This window comes from Herpailurus yagouaroundi, unplaced genomic scaffold (genome assembly GCF_014898765.1).
Source record: "Herpailurus yagouaroundi ecotype Mexico unplaced genomic scaffold, PumYag 159, whole genome shotgun sequence".
Lineage (NCBI taxonomy): Eukaryota > Metazoa > Chordata > Mammalia > Carnivora > Felidae > Herpailurus > Herpailurus yagouaroundi.
This window is the reverse complement of record NW_024412400.1, coordinates 5636523-5655271: the sequence shown is the minus strand read 5'-3', so window position 1 is coordinate 5655271 and position 18749 is coordinate 5636523. Positions and strand designations below refer to the sequence as shown.

At 51.8% G+C, this 18749-nt stretch overlaps 1 protein-coding gene across 5 annotated transcripts in view; it reads right to left on the bottom strand.

Moving 5' to 3' along the window:
* The window catches only part of ITGA9 (integrin subunit alpha 9), a 343812-nt gene that overhangs the window by 268514 nt on the left and 56549 nt on the right, over positions 1–18749 (bottom strand). For all 5 annotated transcript variants that reach the window (XM_040479772.1, XM_040479774.1, XM_040479773.1 and 2 more), the window contains exons 13-14: positions 14224–14378; positions 3173–3333 (exon numbers count right to left, since the gene is read on the bottom strand). In XM_040479772.1, the coding sequence (XP_040335706.1) occupies positions 3173–3333; positions 14224–14378 (316 nt within the window). The remainder of the gene's footprint in view (positions 1–3172; positions 3334–14223; positions 14379–18749) is intronic.

The following is an 18749-nucleotide window of genomic DNA, read 5'->3' as shown; positions in this document are numbered from 1 at the left end:
ACAAACCAGGGCCAGGCCTTCTGCCTCCTCGGCCAGCTGGGCCACACCATGGACAGCCAGCCAGCTCCCCAGGGCTCGCCCTCACTGGCTCACTCTGCCATTCACCAGGGTCCTCTGCTATGGCCCAGACAACAAGAGATCAATACATTTTCTCAGTGGATATAAATCATCAGCCACCTGAGTGCCATTTAACAGGGATGCTGCTTCTTGAACCATAAAGGCCACAGAGGCACGAGCCTTCCTCAAGCATCCCACCAGCCCCATGTCCTCACGTGAGAAGACGGTCACGTATTAATCATGCCCTAATTTCTCTAGGTCCAATGTACTAGACTGTTCTCTCGCTCCTCCCCAAGACGACCCAAATCATCACATACAGGTATGTGCTCGCACTGCCCTCCCGGGCTGCCCTCACCCTCCCCAACCTTCTGACCACCCCCTTAGTCTCTCTTCTTGAGGGCCATGGTTCTTTTGTGTTTTTAGATTTTCTTTGTCTTTTAATTCTTTTTGGGTTCTATACGCGGACACAGAAGTAAAAGAAAATGACACTTAAATATGAAAGAACTCTTTGCAATTAAATCCACAACTATGTATGTTTAGCTCCAGAGGCAGGCTCCCAAGTCCACATTCCCACGCTTCCAACAGGATGCCTGGTTAAATCTGAATTTCAGATAAACAAATAATTTTTAGTACGTATATCCCATGCACTATTTGGGCTACGCTTCCACTAATATATGTATGTATGTGTATATATATATATATATGTACATATACACATATATACACACACACATACACACACATATATGTGTATGTATATTTTTTTATTTTTTATTATTATTTTTTTCAATATATAAAATTTATTGTCAAACTGGTTTCCATACAACACCCAGTGCTCATCCCAACAGGTGCCCTCCTCAATACCCATCACCCACCCTACCCTCCCTCCCACCCCCCATCCACCCTCAGTTTGTTGTCAGTTTTTAAGAGTCTCTTATGCTTTGGCTCTCTCCCACTCTAACCTCTTTTTTTTTTTCCTCCTCCCCCTCCCCCATGGGTTTCTGTTAAGTTTCTCAGGATCCACATAAGAGTGAAAACATATGGTATCTTTCTCTGTATGGCTTATTTCACTTAGCATAACACTCTCCAGTTCCATCCATGTTGCTACAAAGGGCCATATTTCATTCTTTCTCATTGCCACGTAGTACTCCATTGTGTATATAAACCACAATTTCTTTATCCATTCGTCAGTTGATGGACATTTAGGCTCTTTCCATCATTTGGCTATTGTTGAGAGTGCTGCTATAAACATTGGGGTACAAGTGCCCCTATGCATCAGCACTACTCTATCCCTTGGGTCAATTCCTAGCAGTGCTACTGCTGGGTCATATATATATAAATATGCTGTTTATTAGTGAATTTAACTAGGAAGGCTTTATGTTTATTTGCTAAACTCTGGCAACCTCGGCTGTCGGGAAGCAGCCGGACCAACAGCCTTGGGCAGCCCTGCTCTGTCCCCCTCGTTACCCCCAGAGGCCACCACGGAAACAGCCCTGCCCCCAGCTGACACCTCATCACCTCATCATTGCTGTTCCCTGAGTGCACTTTGCAAAGGCCTGCAGGCTCTTTGTGGCCCCATCTTGAGGCCTGACATGAAGGGCAACCCTTCAACCAAAGCGAGAGGTCGCAAAGAGCCCTGAAGGAAAGCACTCGTGGAAGAGACCCAGCACGAGGAAGCCGAGGGCAGATGTCCCATCTCTGGGAAGTATGGACACACCAAGCATAGGCACTTAAAGGTGTCGCAGCCTGTCCTGGGCAGTCCCCCACCCCCAAGGGCACCCACGAACTAATGTAATCTAAGACCTAGAGGCATGAGGGGCTGGCTGGCTCAACACTCTATAAATGGCCTTCACCCGGGCCATAGGGCTGCTGGTCTGGGCAGGCCCCGGCACGAGTCCTGGCAAGAGACATAGCCCAACCCCACTGAAAAGCATCTCAGGGGCACAGACGCACGGGCTCTGGGCCAGACCGAGTGCCATGGGCGTGTGGGGCATTTCTCTACATACGATCCAGAAGCATCAAGAAGCAGCTGTTACCCTCCTGCTCCGGCACCAACAACTCAATAATGGAATGAGACTCTACTCTGCGGACTATTTTTACTCTCGTCCAGAAAGCCACGGGCTAATATTAGGTTGAACTACATGAAAATACCAGTTTTGTAAGTCAAGAATGTCAGAATATTGGCAGCTACATATGGCCCAAACAACTAATAATGCCAAGTGCCCGCTGGGAGTCAGACTCCGCCCAAGGCCCTTCAGGTATACGTGCCCACTTTAGAGACGCAGAAACTAAGACACACGGAGGTCAAAGTACCACCCAGCAGGATGCACACCAGGTCTGTGGGACTCCAAAACCCACATCCATTTTGCACCCATGTGGCCGGTTCACATGGGTCGTTCTATCTCCCATGCTCTCTGCGGGTGGGTTGGCACCTAGCCACGGCTGCAGGATTGGGCACCACCGGGACCCCCACCCTGCCGGCACCTGTCTACACAGAGGCCGCCCTATAGCTAATCAAAGCCTGGCGTCCGGAATTAGCAGCAAAGTGTATTTAACAAACACTCTCAAGAGGAAAAAAATACTTGAAAGTTTATTTAGAGTACGAGGGAAAAGGGGCCAAAAAAAGCACTCCTAAAATAAACAGAAAGTAATCAAGGGATAAAACCTAGCCCAACTAGTTTTAAAATGCCTTAGCCATGACTATGCACTAGCATGCAGTGGACCACTGAGGAAGCCATCAGGCGCGGTGTGATCCAGGACCACTGCAGAGACAGACACACGTGCTTCCACGGCTCTCCTCTGACAAGACCGCCGAGCTTCGAAGAGGGAAGAGGACAAGAAGCCTCCCAAAAGGACAAGTCAAGGTCTGAGAGTGTCACTGGTCTCCTGGCCCACCATGACCCCCCGCCCCTGCCTCCGAGGCTAAGACCAGCACAGTAAGATAAATAAAAGGGCTGTCGGGCTCCAAGTTGAAAAAAAAAAATGAATGTTCTCCTTTTTGTGAAATAAAGTGTCTGGAGTCAGAGCGTTCATAACACCCAACAAAAGTAGTTCCCACGAGCGTGCAACGAATATCCACAGGGATTAAGGCTTGAGAATAAAAAAGAGGACTGACCTTCACGTGGGCCACGTAGTGGTGACACATCTCCTCCATGTGGACCAGCTGCAGCTTCTCTGTGACCTGACCCACGGACTCGCCCAGCAACACAAAGTAGACCCTGGGCAACTGGCCCTTTGCCTTTTTGGCCACATCAGCCGTCAGAACGTAATTGAGGCCTGCCAATAAATAAGGTCAAGATGTCAGCACTCACAGAAGGCCACCTCGGTGCCCCCTCACAGGCTCACGAGCGCATTTCACACACCACCTAGCCCTCCACAGCACAGAGGACGGCCGCCCCAAGTCAACACCTTCGCGGAGAGAAGCATGCAGCCAGGGCCCTCACAGAATCAACACACACCCAGGCTGCCCCCCGCCTCCCTGGTGATGCTCTGTGTGCCACACTCCCTGGCTCTCCCTCACTTAAACCCCATGAGCTACCAACTGAGTCACCGATATACGCATCAACAATTAGCCGTACTCAACACAGCATCCTGAAAAGGGGATACCATGGTGAACCTGTAGCCTATTACTAAAATCTGCAGAAATGATCACGGCTGCACATTATCCTGATTCCTATAAAGCAATGGGGCATATGCCCTACACAGGCAGCAATCACCCAGTAATTCACAGATGCTGAGTCGTGCTCTCCAAAATTTTTTTTAATATTCATTTATTTTTTTTAATTTTTTTTAACTTTTTTTTTTTTTTTGAGACAGAGAGAGACAGAGCACGAACGGGGGAGGGTCAGAGAGAGAGGGAGACACAGAATCCGAAACAGGCTCCAGGCTCTGAGCAGTCAGCACAGAGCCCGACGCGGGGCTCGAACTCACGGACAGTGAGATCGTGACCTGAGCCGAAGTCGGATGCTTAACCGACTGAGCCACCCAGGCGCCCCAATATTCATTTATTTTTGAGAGAGAGAGAGAGAGAGAGAGAGAGACAGAGTCTAAGCTGGGGAAGGGGTAGAGACAGGGAGACACAGAATCCGAAGCAGGCTCCAGGCTCTGAGCTGTCGGCACGGAGCCCGATGCGGGGCATGAACCCTTGAACTGAGAGACTATGACCTCAGCCAAAGTCAGACGCTTAGCCAACTGAGCCACCCAGGCGCCCCTAGTCGTGCTCTCTAACTGCTACATCTCTTGGACCATGTGCCATCAGGTCCACCCGGCACTGACTACGTGCCAGGCACTATTAAAGGCATGTGACATGGGACATGAACCGTGCAGGCAAAGCCCTGCCCTCATGGTGCTTACACTCACAGAAACTCAGACATAGCCTAAAGCTGACTTCATTCCCAAGTAGGTGAGGATACTGATCACGTATGTATATTACAGTGCCCATCGTTCCAACAAAACCATGACCACTGTGGGGCCTGAACTCAGGCGTACTGCAATGCACTCTTGAAGACAAAAACTCCACCTATACCTGAATGTGTGATGGCAGATGGCAAAAGCAAGGGTGACACGGTCTGGAACTTAAAAAAAAAAAAAAAAAAAAGTTGGTTACAATATAGGGCCACCTGGGTGGCTCAGTCAGTTAAGCAACCTACTCCGGCTCAGGTCATAATCTCACAGTTCAGATGTTCGAGCCCCGTACGGGGCTCTCTGCTGTCAGCACGGAGCCTGGAACCTGCTTCGGATCCTCTGGCCCTCTCGCTCTCTTCCCTTCCCCCACTTGCGTGTGCTTTCTCTTCCAAAAATAAATAAACATCCAAAAAAAAAAAAAGATGGTCACAACACAGAATGCACATTGGACAAACCCAAAAGGCTTTACTTCCATTAGTTCAGAGTCAGTAACCCTACAACAATGTGTTTTATTCGGCAAATAGGGCTGTGGGGTCAATGGACCCAGCTCGCTGCTTTTCTGCACCACAGAACCCTGCTTCAGAGGTCAGTCCTCTGTGATACTTTTTATTTTTTAACTGCTTTGGGGATTCCGGGGGATGTGGCGGTTTTCAAGTGCGAGAGAATGAACGTTCTGTCCCCAAAATTACCAGATGAGGCCATGGGAAACCATGCCCATGCCCTGTCTCCACAAACCAACCCCTTAGAACCTGGGGCTCTTGCACCGGTAATAAGCACTCACATCTGCCCACATTTAAGTCTGTGAAGCAGGGCAGCAGGGATGACTCTGGCTTTTAATAGCATCAAAGGGATCAGCCACCAGGGTACGTACAAGCAAAGAGGGAGGAAAGTGACCGGGACAGGCATTCTGCAGCTGCCACAGGGCGTATTTTTGACGCGTGTAATGGTTTTCCTGGGCCTCTGCCATCTCGGGGATCTTCCCATGCCCCCTGGCAGATTCCTGGTCAGCAAGAGCCGGTCTGCCCCAACTTGTTTATTTCGGCAAACGGCCGATTGCCAAGGCCGGGCAGGGTCACCAGGGGGGCCTGAGACCTGGATACTCGCAGGCAATATTATGAAGGAAAGAATGCATTGTGGGAAAGGAATGTGACAGAGCAAACATGGAGCCCACATGAGAGTTACACACCGACTCCCTCGGCGACAGCAGGTAGCGAGGTGCACACACAGAATGCCGAAGCTTTGGGGCAATCTAGGGACCGTCCAGCTCAAAACCTTCATTTTTCAGATGTACAACTGAGTCCCCAAAAAGGGAGCCAGACTTGCTCCTGGCCAGAGGGCCATCCACCACAGAGCCGAATCTAGAACTCTCCTAACCTCCAGGGTAGGGCTATTCCAACCACACTGGTGCTTGGGGTATTTTTTACATTTTCTGACCAAAAAAAAAAAAAAAAAGGCAAAACAAAAAGTCACATTTTTTGCATGCACACACAGCAGAACCAAACACACACAATGATCCAGAACTGAACTCTGGCCCACTTGTTTTCTACTGATCGCAATTTCCCTGGGCAACAGCCAAACAGTAGGAAAGGACACGTATAAATGGACTGAATTTGAACCTTCTGTTCCGCAAGTCCAGGGCTAGAGATGGGCACTGCTGGAAGACAAGCCAGGCCATGGCCAGGCAAACCAACATGGCGGTGGGAAGCTGCTGAGTGGGCCTCGTCCCGGGCAGTGCCCTCCCTGGCCTTCCTCCCGGGTGGGAGAGCTGCCCTCTCTTAGGAAGGGTGGGCATGGGGAGAAGACAGCGTGTGAACCCTCTTGCCAGCGATGAGCTAGCTGAGCTCAGAGAAAGTCTGGGTAGAAATGATCCCAGGAAGACGGAGAAGACAGTATCAGTGCCGCACCCACATCCTCTTGGCTCGTCCCATTCCTCTGCTGCCAGCCCAGCTTGCACCCTCACCCCCTTTCCTGAGAGCTTTCTCTGGTGGCTCCGCCCACACGCATGGCGGACCAGAAGTGCCAGAGAACCCAGGTCCCCACCACAGTCCCTCATCCCTTGGCTGGGGTAACTCTGAGGGTGCTCCACACTGACTCCCAGGGTTCCGCAGCAGGACTCAGCTCCAGCTGCCTGAAGTGATAACTTGTTCAACAACACACCTTCTGTGCGGCTGCTGTGATGGTTTGTTTTCAACCTTTTTTGAGAGACAGAGAGGCAGAGCGTGAGTGGGGGGGAGAGAGAGAGAGAGGGAGACACAGAACCCGAAGCAGGCTCCGGGCTCCGAGCTGTCAGCACAGAGCCCGACGCGGGGCTCGAACTCAAACTGTGAGGTCATGACCTGAGCCAAAGGTGGACGTTTAACCGACTGGGCCACCTAGGCGCCCCTGTGATGGTTTATTTTATGTGTCAACTTGACTAGGCTTCACTACCCAATCTAGATGTCATTGCAAACGTATTTTTAAATGAGATTGCATTTAATTCAGTAGACTCTGAATAAAGATTGCCCTCCACAATGCGGGTGGGCCTCATCAGATCAAAGACCTTATGAGAAAAAGACAAAAGTCACCCCAAAAGAAGGAATCCTACTTTCAGACCGCCTCCACACTCCAGTGTCACTACACACACATCCTATTGGTTCTGTTTCTCTGCAGAACCCTGATGGGCATCACTGCCTTCCCTTCTTGTCTCACTGTCACACTTTCCTACCCGTCCTTGCTGGGACTGATCATCACCCGGGTCAACCACGTGCGCTCGAATCCTTGACTCACGGCTCTGCTTCTGGGAGAATCCGAATTAAGATGGGGCAGCCCAGGAAAGGGGACTGGATTCAACCTTCAATGTGGGCCTAGCACGGTGCCGGATACTTTTCAAACACCTGTGAAACCCCATCTCGCCGTGGACTCTCCGACCCGACAGATCCCTCTTACGAGTCAAGGGGGGGACAGAGACAACTCACAGTTACTAGAAACTGAGCTGAGGACCACGACCGCTGCTCCAGGCAGAGCGCGGGCATGCCAACACGTTCACCTATCAGATTTTTTCTAAACTGTTAAAATACACAGTCACAGACAGACCGAATTATCCAATTCACCAAGCGCGATCATTCTGGAAGCTTTTCATCTTTAGACCCGCCTGCTTAATGTTTCTCCTTGATTTAAAATTTACTTTGACATTTTAAATCACACAAAAAGAAGTCGGCTCCATATCAAACTCTCTCTTCTAGAAGAAAGCCACCACAAGACTCACCATGGGAAGCCCAGCCCAAGGGAGGAGGGTCGACCCTCGCCACCAGCGTGGCAGGAAGTAGTGCAGATCATTCTGGAGCCCCGAGTTCGACTGGCAGTTCTAAACAGTACCAACCCCAAGAGTATCTGAAAGGGAGTCCCTGAGAAGTGGATGAGATCCCAGAGAAGCAGCCAATCAGCTGGCGTGGTTCAGCCCGTGGGAGGGTGGCCGCCCCTAATGCAAGCCAGGCCAGCCAGCCCCCATCCCGGGGAGGGTTCTGGTTCTGATTAGCGCCTGCTCCCACCACACGGTCCACATCTTCAGGTTTTCCTTCTGGCAGCTTGCATCCACGCCATGTCGAATGATGTCATGTTGACGGAAAAGCTGACCAGCCCCAAGTCATGTTTCAGCCTCCTCCTTTCCCTGCCCCCAGCTGGCTCCTAAGGGCCCCCCATGCTGGCCCGGGCCAGGAGGGAGCCAGATGTCTCACATCCACTCAGCTCTGCTCGGTCCCAGCAAGTTTTTGATTCATTCCCATTTTCCATCACAACATGGTTTCAGCTGTGAAATTCTACTAATAAATCCTCCTTCCAGACTTACAGAGCTTCCCTCGGAGTCTCCCAAGAGAAGGGGAAAAAAAGGATATTTCCCCCTTTACTAGCTTTCATAAGCTTTCTCTCCATCCCATAAAGGAATGAGGTGGTAATTATTAGACGAGGGGACCCCATTCCTCATATAACATGGATGTGCCTCATTATCCCATCTCTGTGCTTCTCAAGAGACCACAAGGAGCTCAGAGAATGTTCTCTGTGTGCAAATACTCTCTGGAGGGGACACACCCCCTAAAGCCAGAGGAAGGGTCTGGGGACAACCCTACTTCTGCTACTGGCTTGGATGACCTGGTGCCATCTCTCAGGACCTGGAGGGAGGGCGGGCACCCCTGCTTGCTCACAGCTCTGCTGAGAGCCACGGAAACCAGGGGCGCCAGATCAGAGCACAAAACACAACCACTTAGGGCTCATCCTCTCCTGGTTTTCATTTAGCACGCTGGTGAGAGTCCAGAATTGTCGGCTGGATCCTTAGCCTCCAGAGACCGACGAGCACATTTAGGCATTAGCCTGGTCAGGCGGTAGGTAGAGCCTCAGCCCGTGGGTAAGGGCAGGGCCCTTCAGGCACAGCACTCACCACCCTTACTTATAGCAGCCAGGAGGCTCCGAGGAGTGAGAATCTGCTCCCCAGGCCAGGAATGAAGTCAGCAATAAGACCTGGGATGGGCAGAACTCTTGTTTTCAACCGCTTGGTGAAGTAAGTTATAAATCTGTTCTCTGAACCTCTGCCGTTGGATGTGCGCCTGCACCCCAGCACTGAACTTGGGGCCCACCGCACAGAGGGACCCAGACACATGGGTCTGGGAGCGAGGGAGCAGGGGCGGTTTTTGTCTGCCTCCTTCCCTGCAGACAGAGTGCAAGCTCAGTGAGGGCCAGGGCTCGGCCTGGCCTCTGCCTTGCCGCCAGGGAATGCACAGTGTGGCACTCCTAGGAACTTAGTAACTGTTGAACGGCCCAGCAGGTGCCTCGGTGATTCCATGTGACTGGCCATCTGCTGCCCCAGTTTCCAAAGCTGTTGTCTCTCAGCTCCAGACCCCCCTGCTCTGCGATGCTGGGTCTGGGGCTCTCCAAACCTCATTTCTGCTTTGCCAGCAGTTCCGTGGGAGGCTCTACCCGGATGGACAGCTCGAGGGAGGCTGCAAGGCCGGTGGACGGAGAAGGGACTGTATCATCTCCCTGCCTGCTTCCTACTCCTATCAGCTTCACCCAGCGACAGTTTTCCCCAGCAGCTGGTTCCAACAGCACTTAATACCAATCTCAGTTTCCCCCCCTGCACCCCTCGGAGTCACTGCCAGCACCAGCTAGGGCTCTTCTCCGAGGTTTAGGTCCCCAGATCTGCAGGGTCCCTTCTCTGAGCTTCTAGGTTTTTTAAATTAAAAAAAAAAAAAAAAATTTTTTTTTTTTTTTTTTTTGAGAGAGAAAAGGAGAACAAGTGGGGGAAGGACACAGAGAGAGGGAGACACAGCATCCGAAGCAGGCTCCAGGCTCCGAGCTGTCCGCCCAGAGCCCGACGCAGGGCTCGAACTCACGGACCGGGAGACCACGACCTGAGCTGAAGTTGGACACCCAGGCGCCCCCTGAGCTTCTCGGTTTTGACAACCCCAAGGAAGCATTTCACCCCAAGTGTGACCTTTTCCCTTTGTCTGCCCGACCAGTGGTTCTCAGGTCTAAGCCACGTGGAGGCTTGCTAAATTCCAGGGGCCGGGCCCCGCCCTCAGTGTTGGATTCAGTCGGAACGTAGATCCGGACATCCCACGGGCTACAGCTGGACTGGGGACCACACCGCGCACCCACCTGGTGCCGACCCAGAAGTGGGGGGCTGCTTCCTACAGTTACCAGCAGGCCCTTCATGACCTGCTTTGCCAGTTCCCAGTGTTAAATTCTGTTGCAGTAACTGGTTGCTGCTTTCCTAACTGCATCCTGCCATGACAGGGGCCACAGCAGTGCCACCCCTACCGAGAGCCTGTGTCGTCCCCACAGTACTGCCAGGGGCCACCCCTGCCCCTCCAGGGGCTCGGCAAATCAGCTGGCCCCGAATGCTCCCGAGAGCAAGTGGGAGCTGTGGTTTTCCATTGCTAACGCAGGAAACGAAGGGGAGAATGGCGTCCCTTCTCTATGCACATGCTTGAGCCCCATCAGGTCCTCAAGGAGGGAAGAAACCAGAGGCAAGACTGTTAAAGTAAGACGAAGTCCCTATAGCTCCCGAAACCACCCCGAGGGAGGCCCTGTGGCAAAGCTGCCAGCAGCTGGATTATGCCCTCACAGCCATTCAGAAGTCCCGAGCACACCACGGGTGCCTCTTTATCGCACCGCGCCAGCCGCACGGCCCCAACGCGGCCGTTCTAGGGACAAGACACAGCCCCGGACACGCAGACCTTGAGAGGTGCCTGGCAGGTGGGCCCGAGGAAGACTTCGTTTGCCAGGCAGCCCGGGGCCAGAACCACCAGCAGCAAGGCTCCTCCACAGCTTCCGGCTCTGGGCTCCCAAGGCACGGGCCAGGCCGTGACCGTGACACTGAGCCGGTCAGCCGGGCTGCTGAGCCTGGAAAGCTGGAGGATGGCGGTGCCCCCACCCCTCCACCACCTGGAGACCAGGGACCCGATCTTCCTGACCACGCAGGGCCAAGGCGCTGTCTTCCGTGCTGGGCTCGGGGACACCCCGGGGCAGTGCGACCCACACAAGCTACCTCCCACCTCCCTGGTTTCTATCACAGTTCCATAGCGGCTGCCCATTTCCCCTTCCTCAAGTCTCTCCACAGTCTACTGCTGGCTCGTCTTTTACCAGATTGTTCAGCAAAGACGGAGACACAGCACATTTCCCTGAACGCCAGGGGAGAACAAAGAAAAACAGAACGTGGCAATTTTCTGCACTGCCCTGCCAGTACCAAAATCCTCCAGTTGTCGTGATCATGAAGCCCCAGCCTTAAACAGGTGTGAGGGAAGACCCGCTTAGACTGTAAAGGGATGTCTGGGTTCGTCAATGAGCCCATGTGGCTGACGTAGGCCAAGGAAGCGAGCTGAGCGGGACAGCACTCTGCTACTTGACGTCCAGCACCTGCTTCCGCTGCCCGCCGGGGGCACTGCCGTGTGCCCCCCAACTGCCCGTTTCACTCTTTATTCCCTGACACTTCAAGGGTCACGGTTGAAGCCTAGACTTCATTAAAATTCTCCCTCGAGGCCCATGAAAAGGGGCCCCAGTGACCGGAGCCCGGAAAGGCCCACTGGTGGGGAGCAGCACGAGAAGACAGCCACATCTCCTCCTGGCTCAGCCATGAACTTCAAATCAGGGTTTTCTCTACTACCATTCTTGTGCTTGGAAGTCCCTCTTGCTCAGAACTTACATCTTGGGCTTCTTCTCCTCTCTTCCCGCTCTGCCAAATTACCTTCCGTTTCACCCTGGCAGTGAGGTCATTAAAGAGCCTGGGAATTGTGTATGCTGCTTCAGGATCGAGAGATAGAAGCTCTGCGATTCCCATCAGAAGCTCCACGAGGATATGCTCGGCACAAGTCGGGCCACAATAAACATTTGTCGAATGAACACACACAAGAATTATTAATCGCTTGCTTATTTCAGAGTTCTGGAAGAGTTCTGCTTATTTTTATGCACACCAACGTTAACCTTCAACTCAACAATTCTTTTATAACATTCTTTAACAGAGTCCAACTACATCAGGCGTTGGTAGTTGATAGAACACACACCATCTAATTAGGCAGAGGACACAGGAGTCCCAGGACCAATAGAAAAAAATCTTCTTCCCTAGAGACTGAGGTTTTAAACAATTAGTTTTTGGAAAGCAAAACCAGGTGCCATCAGACCAGGATTCAATTCCTGGCTTCACCGGTAGCTATGTGATCCTGACAGAGCAATTTTCTCATTGAGCATGATTTTTTCCTCCCTGGGCGACACGTAAAACGTTTGTTATTCCTCTGTCACTAACCAAGTCTCAAGTTCATGGTATGTTTACATCCAATTTTGAAATTTCTAAGTTCTTCTAAAAAATATTTATACGAAAAAGTTCAAGGTTTCATTGCAGAACGTACTCAATCCACCTGAGGACCAAGAAAAAGTACCAATGAGACCCTTAGCCTAGAAGGATCAGCCCCACTATCGAATAAGGCAGAGCATTCAAGGTGCAGTTGGGAAATGGACCAGCACATGGAAGCGTATTTCTGCATGTCTGGGTTTGTGTTGGCACGTGCACGCACGCACACACACACACACTCCAGCAGCACTTCTCGAACATAAATGTGCACACGGGTCTTGTGGGATCTTACGAAAATGCAGATTCTGATTCTGAGGTCTAGCGCAAAACCTGAGATTCTGCATTTATAACAAGCTCCCAGAGAGGCTGCTACTGCTGGGTCCAGGGACCAGTGTGAGTAGGGAAGGAAGATAACTTGATCCTAAAAATGTCTAAGAAGGGGTGCCTGGGTGGCTCAGTCGGTTAAGCGTCCGACTTCAGCTCAGGTCATGATCTCGCGGTTTGTGAGTTCAAGCCCTGCATCAGGCTCTGTGCTGACAGCTCTCAGCCTGGAACCTGCTTCAGATTCTATGTCTCCCTCTCTCTCTGCTCCTTTCCCACTCACATTTTGTCTCTGTCTCTCTGTCTCTGTCTCTCTCTCTCTCTCTCTCAAAAATAAACATTAAAAATATTTTGGGGGCGCGCCTGGGTGGCTCGGTCGGTTAGGCGTCCGACTTCAGCTTGGGTCATGATCTCATGGTTCGTAGGCTGGAGCCCTGCATCGGGCTCTGTGCTGACAGCTCAGAGCCTGGAGCCTGCTTCGGATTCTGTGTCTCCCCCTCTCTCTGCCCCTCCCCTGCTCGCACTCTTTCTCAAAAAATGAATAAAACAAAATTAAAAAAAAAACAAAACATTTTGGGGTGGCTGGATGGTTTAGCCAGTTGAGCATCTGACTTCAGCTCAGGTCATGATCTCATGGTCTGTGAGTTAGAGCCCCGCATCGGGCTCTGTGCTGACAGCTCGGAGCCCGGAGCCTGCTTCAGATTCTGTGTCTCCCTCTCTCTCTCTGCCCCTCCCCACTCGTGCTCTGTCTCTCTCAAAAATAAATAAATGTTTAAAAAAATTTTTTTAATGTCTAAGAAAGGCAGTAAGTCCAGGTCCTTATTGTGTTGTGGGTTATTTTTTTTTCTAGAACTCTGTTTTCTATTATTAAATCAGCCTTTCAAATAAAAGCAAAGCACCTATTGATCTGCACAACTAACTGCTCCAGATTCGTGTCCTTCAGGTGATCACACACTGAGCTCTCCTCCACACGGAGCCCATCCTGTTCGAGGGCTTGGTGCCGTCTCTGGAGCTGGGCTAGCAAGCTGGCCTTCCCCAGCCAGAGACACACGGCAGGGCTTGCAGGGCTGGGGGTCTCTATCCAATCATCTGAAGCCGACAAAGCAGCTCCCCCTCTCTTGCAGGCCTGAGCCTCCATAAACCTCAGCATCCCAATCTTACCATCGACCCGTGGTCTCAGACTCCTCAGGCTTAAGGCCCTGACATCTGGTGGTGCCACAGGCTCAGGGGAAGTCTCCAAATACCCACCACTCCTTTTTTCTAACTGAATGGAATGTTCTGTAAGGGCCAGGCTCCAGTCACTACCTTTCCACAAGTCCCACTGGCCTGTGACACCTGTGGCCCAGTGAGGTTTCAGTCTGGTCACACGTGTGGGGAAAGGATGCTTGGGATCAAATGTCATTCGCTCTAGAGCCGGACCTTATGCTAAACGGGGGGAGCTATGGGAAGCAGAAAAAAGCAAGAACCCCAGAGGGAAAGGGTATCCGGCCTGCGTGCCTGCTGCCTGCAAAACCAGTCGGAATGCACAGGGAGGGCAAAGAATCCAGAAGAACCCATCAGCAGCCACAATCCCACAAGCCCACGCCAGCCAAGGTGGCCTCCTGAGCCCTCGCTCAGTGGCTCATTACCAATTTCTCCTGGAACACGCTTGCCGTGGAAGCTAAAGCAGGCGGTGACATTCAGGCAGTTCACAGGCTGCAGCCCATCGTGACACTGAGGCGCCGTGATGTTGATGGAGGCCGGGAGGAAGATGGAGACATCCACCGTGATGACGGGTCTCGCCCTGCATGTCGAGAGGTGGAGGTGACTTGGTCATGCTCTCTCGGAACCAAACAAGAACTAACCGGGCGAAAGAAATCCTAGGCCTTCAGCCCAGCATTTAATTAAAGCATGAAATTACCCATGAGGGAAGGGCCAGTGTGCCCCGTAAATACTTTTTCCTGGTTTTAGAAGTGGTTTATTTCCTAATAAATTAATGGTTAGCTTCCCAGTAATAAAGGCAAGTCAGTTGTTAATAAAACACATCTGGTTGAAGCCATAAATGAACTGCCAGATGTTGGGTGATTATTTAAAATTTCACCAATTAAGTTCCGATTTCCATTTTATTAGAAAGATAGCAATATATTTAAGAGGAGTTCCTACAGCGGATGCCAGGGCTGGAGACAGATGCACCATGGGGAATCCCCCAAAGCATGTACTGTCATTGGGAACAAGAACTACAGAGTTCCAGTCCCATCCACTGGGTCAAACCTCCCCCTCCATTTACTCCCCTCAATTCATCAAGTATTTTTCTAAAAGAATCTGATTCATGGAGTCCCAGCTGGTAACAGCAAAGCACTTCAGAGCTGAAGAAATCAACCGCTGGCCTCAGGAGCCAGTGAAACCCCATAAACATCCGCACTCTTATCGCCAACATGGACCACCCTCAACCCCCCACCCTGTGCTTACTGGATGCACAGCATCCCTGCTGTGCCCCCCCTGGATCCCCAGGATCGCCCAGGGAAAGCCGAGTGACTCCCACCATTCCACTCTCCTTGTAAACACCTGCTCAGGCACGGTTCACCTAAGCGGGTGGCTTAACCTTCTTCCCTCCAGGGCTCACAAAGAGATCCTCTTACCTCTAGGGAGCCCCGGCCTTCATGCCACTGGGGTGACATAACAAGATTAAGGGGCTTTAGTGGCTTGTGAACAATGACCTCCCTTGTGTGCAAAGATCCTGCGGAGCGCCCGCGGTGACAAGACAGATGGGAAAGAGGAACACAACTCTCAGAGACACAAGTATTAAGGAAGACCTCGGAGAAAGAGGGAAGGAGGGAGACACGAGGCCCGGGGGGGGGGGGGCCCGGGCTTTTCACTGCTGCTACCACCGCCATGGATGTGGGCCAAGATCAGGACAGCTGTGACAAGTACAAGGGAACTGTGGGTCTCCCAGAGCAAATCCAGCTGAGAGGCCGGCAGAAGTCAGACAACAGCGGTGCCTGAAAGAAATCCAATGTGCTGGGGCCTTCCAACTTTCTTCTGGGTTCCTCCTGAGAAGATGCTATAAATAACTTAGAAAACAAATGGCCTGCTCTTGGTCAGTGTGTTTGTACAAATGCCAGAGACACTCTCTAAAGCCCCAGGGGTCTTTCTACAGCCAGCTTGCCTTCCCCCTCCCAGGAGGCCTTCCCAAAGACCCCTGGTAGTTGGGTCCCCTCCCCCACGGCCCCAGCACTATATTCATACCTCACCTCACTTATTAATTAAGTTCCTTATCTATTTCCAAACCTGCCCCACCAGCCTGCAGGTCCCTTAAGGGCTAGGATCCCAGCAAATTCATCCTGACATCCTCAGGATAGGTGTTCAAATTCCCTAGGTGTTAAATGGGTACCAACTTCACTCTAGGCCAAGGTGCTGAAAACCACAGGAGGGCCTCAAGTTTCATACAACTGACACAGGCACCAGGGAGAGCTGGTCTCCACCCCATGAAAGCCTCCACCCTGCCCAGGGCACATCCTGCCTGGTCACCACATGGAAGAAAGGCCTTTCTGCCTCCCACCATCCCAGGGGCCACCGTGTCGGGGAGGCCGCCTGGTCCTTCCTCACAGCAGAGCCCTGCAGATGATGGCAGGGTGAGCCATCTGGCAAACTGACAGGGACATGGACAGAGGCTATCAACGCAGAATCCTCTAACGTGAGGACAAGGACCTTCAGAAGCACATGTCCCACCAACATCAGATCGGGCCCTCGGACCTGTTTCAATTCCAAGAATCGTCTTTGGACCACAGAAAGCCCCAAAATCTCTCCTGAACTCTCTCTCCATTTCCTTTGAACTTAAGTGGCACAGAAAGAGTAGCCTATCACCCTGACACATGCCCTGCCCTCCCAAGCTAATCTGAGAAGGCAAACTCACGCAGGGCAGAGATGGGCCAGCCTCGGAGAGAAAAGCAAAGGGGCACCCAAGGACAGCACTGCAAAGGCTTCCAAGACTTTAAAGTTTATTTATTTTGAAAGAGAGAGAGAGAGCCCCCACATACACACAATGGGGGAGAGGCAGAGAGAATCTCAAGCAGGCTCTGCACGGTCAGCGTGAAACCCGATGCGGGGCACAAACCCACGAACCGTGAGATCATGACCTGAGCTGAAGTCAGATGCTTAACCAGCTGAGCCACCCAGGCGCCCCAAGACTTTATTTCTAAAAAGCTGGTGGCTGGAATACTTCTTTCTGATGACTCTGACAGTTCAGATCCTGATACAGATGGTCCCTGACTTATGATGGTTCGACTTAACGATTTTTCTACTTGATGAAGGGGCGAAAGCCATGTGCATTTAGTAGAAACTGAACTTTGAATTGTGAATTTGGGTCTTTTTGCATGCTGGTGCTACGTGGGATGATCGTGTGGGGACCAGTGGGTGCAGCTCCTAGGGTCAGCAACCAGTCACGAGAGAGCCAGATCTTCTGTACCCACATGGCCATTCTGATGGTCGCTCTCCGTAGAGTTCAATAATTTGCATGAGATAATCAACACTGTGTTATCAAATAGGCCTTGTGTTGGATCATTCTGCCCAACCTTCAGCAAATGTAAGTGCTCTCAGCACAGTCAACGTAGGCTAGGCTAAGCTGTGATGTTCAGGAGGTTTCAGGCAGTAAATGCATTTCCACTCATGATATTTTCAATTTATGATGGGTTTATCATAACATTAACTCCTTCCTAAGTCAAGGTAGATCTGTATTTCACCTGTATGTACTTCCAAGCAAACAGTAAAACCAGTTAGGATGTCCTCTGATGTGGTACCGGCTCCCATCACCCCGGCTTCCAACGGGGGCAGGTGCCGCTTATGGGACAGACACAGGGGAACAGACAAAGAGCCTACACCCCTGGTGGAGATGCCAGGCTACCAAACAGCCCTGGAGCCGCCTCGTCCAGGAAGCTAATGAAGGTCTAGGTACTTAAAACCAATCTCAGTAAGGTTTTTCTCTTAACGGCAGCCCAGAGGATTTCAAGCCCATACACATGTGGAGTCTCTTCCTTAGAGGCGTAAGAACGGGCGTGCTGTGTCTTGCACATACGCATACACATGCTTGGCTTCCTTTTCGGGTCCCACCCAAACTCCGGAGTGACTGAAAGTCCACCTGAGTTGCCAGCCAGCTAGGCCCTGCCGGAGATGCCCACCTAGCTTAGCCAGCTGATGTCTCCAGACCTTCTTGCCCACGGTTGTTCAGCCACGTCCAGCAGCTCATCAGCAGATGTCACCACAGATGACCAGCCTTCCTGGCCGCTCAGACATCCTGAGCACTCCCTCCGCCTGCCTGCTCCTCCCTGTCCCCTCTCTAACGGGCCCCAGCTCACCTCTAAAGCTTTCCCTGCACTCTGAGTACCTGAAGCTCCCAGAAGAGACCCGAGGAGCTCCTCCTCGCCCACGTCCCCTGCTGAACCTTGCCCGGGGCCTGTTCCGATCTTGGAGCCCAGCTCCAAGAGGAGGTCCCTGCCACTCAGAGCCTACATACATCCCACCTCCCTCCTCCCCCTTCAACCCCCATTCATCCTCGTCCTCTCCTCCCTGTCTCTTCCGGCCCCAAGGCAAGAGAGGGGTTGGGGCAAGGTTTGTATGGACAAGGGTGAAGTGAAAGGTGACCACCTCTGATTCTTGCAGGATAGTAAGGGACTCGGGAGAGCAGGGGAGGCTTCAAAGACGCTCTCAGCCTAATCCCAGAGCCAGGCGGCAATCCCATTTGCTCCTTTGTAGCCTGGCTGCTGGAAAGGAGTCAAACTCCACCATCTGTTTTCTTGCTTCTCCTTGTCTCTCTCACCCACAGCGATCTGACTTCGGCCCCTCACTTCTGTAGACCTGCCAGAGACAAGGGCACCGCTGACCCCACACCACCACCTCTAACAGGACTCAGTCTACATGGCCTTCCCTGCTGGACTCAATGCGGGCAGGTGCCCCCAACCACATAACTCTGCTCTATCATCTTCCCGGCACTGACCACAACCTACGATGATCTTCTTTTTTAAAATTAATAAAACTTCAGTGCCACTTGGTTTCCTCATCCGTAAAATGAGAATAAAAATATCTATATCATGGAGCTGTTACAGAAACTAAGAATTAGGCGTCCCTGGGTGGCTCAGTCGGTTAAGCGTCCGACTCTTGGTTTCGGCTCAGGTCATGATCT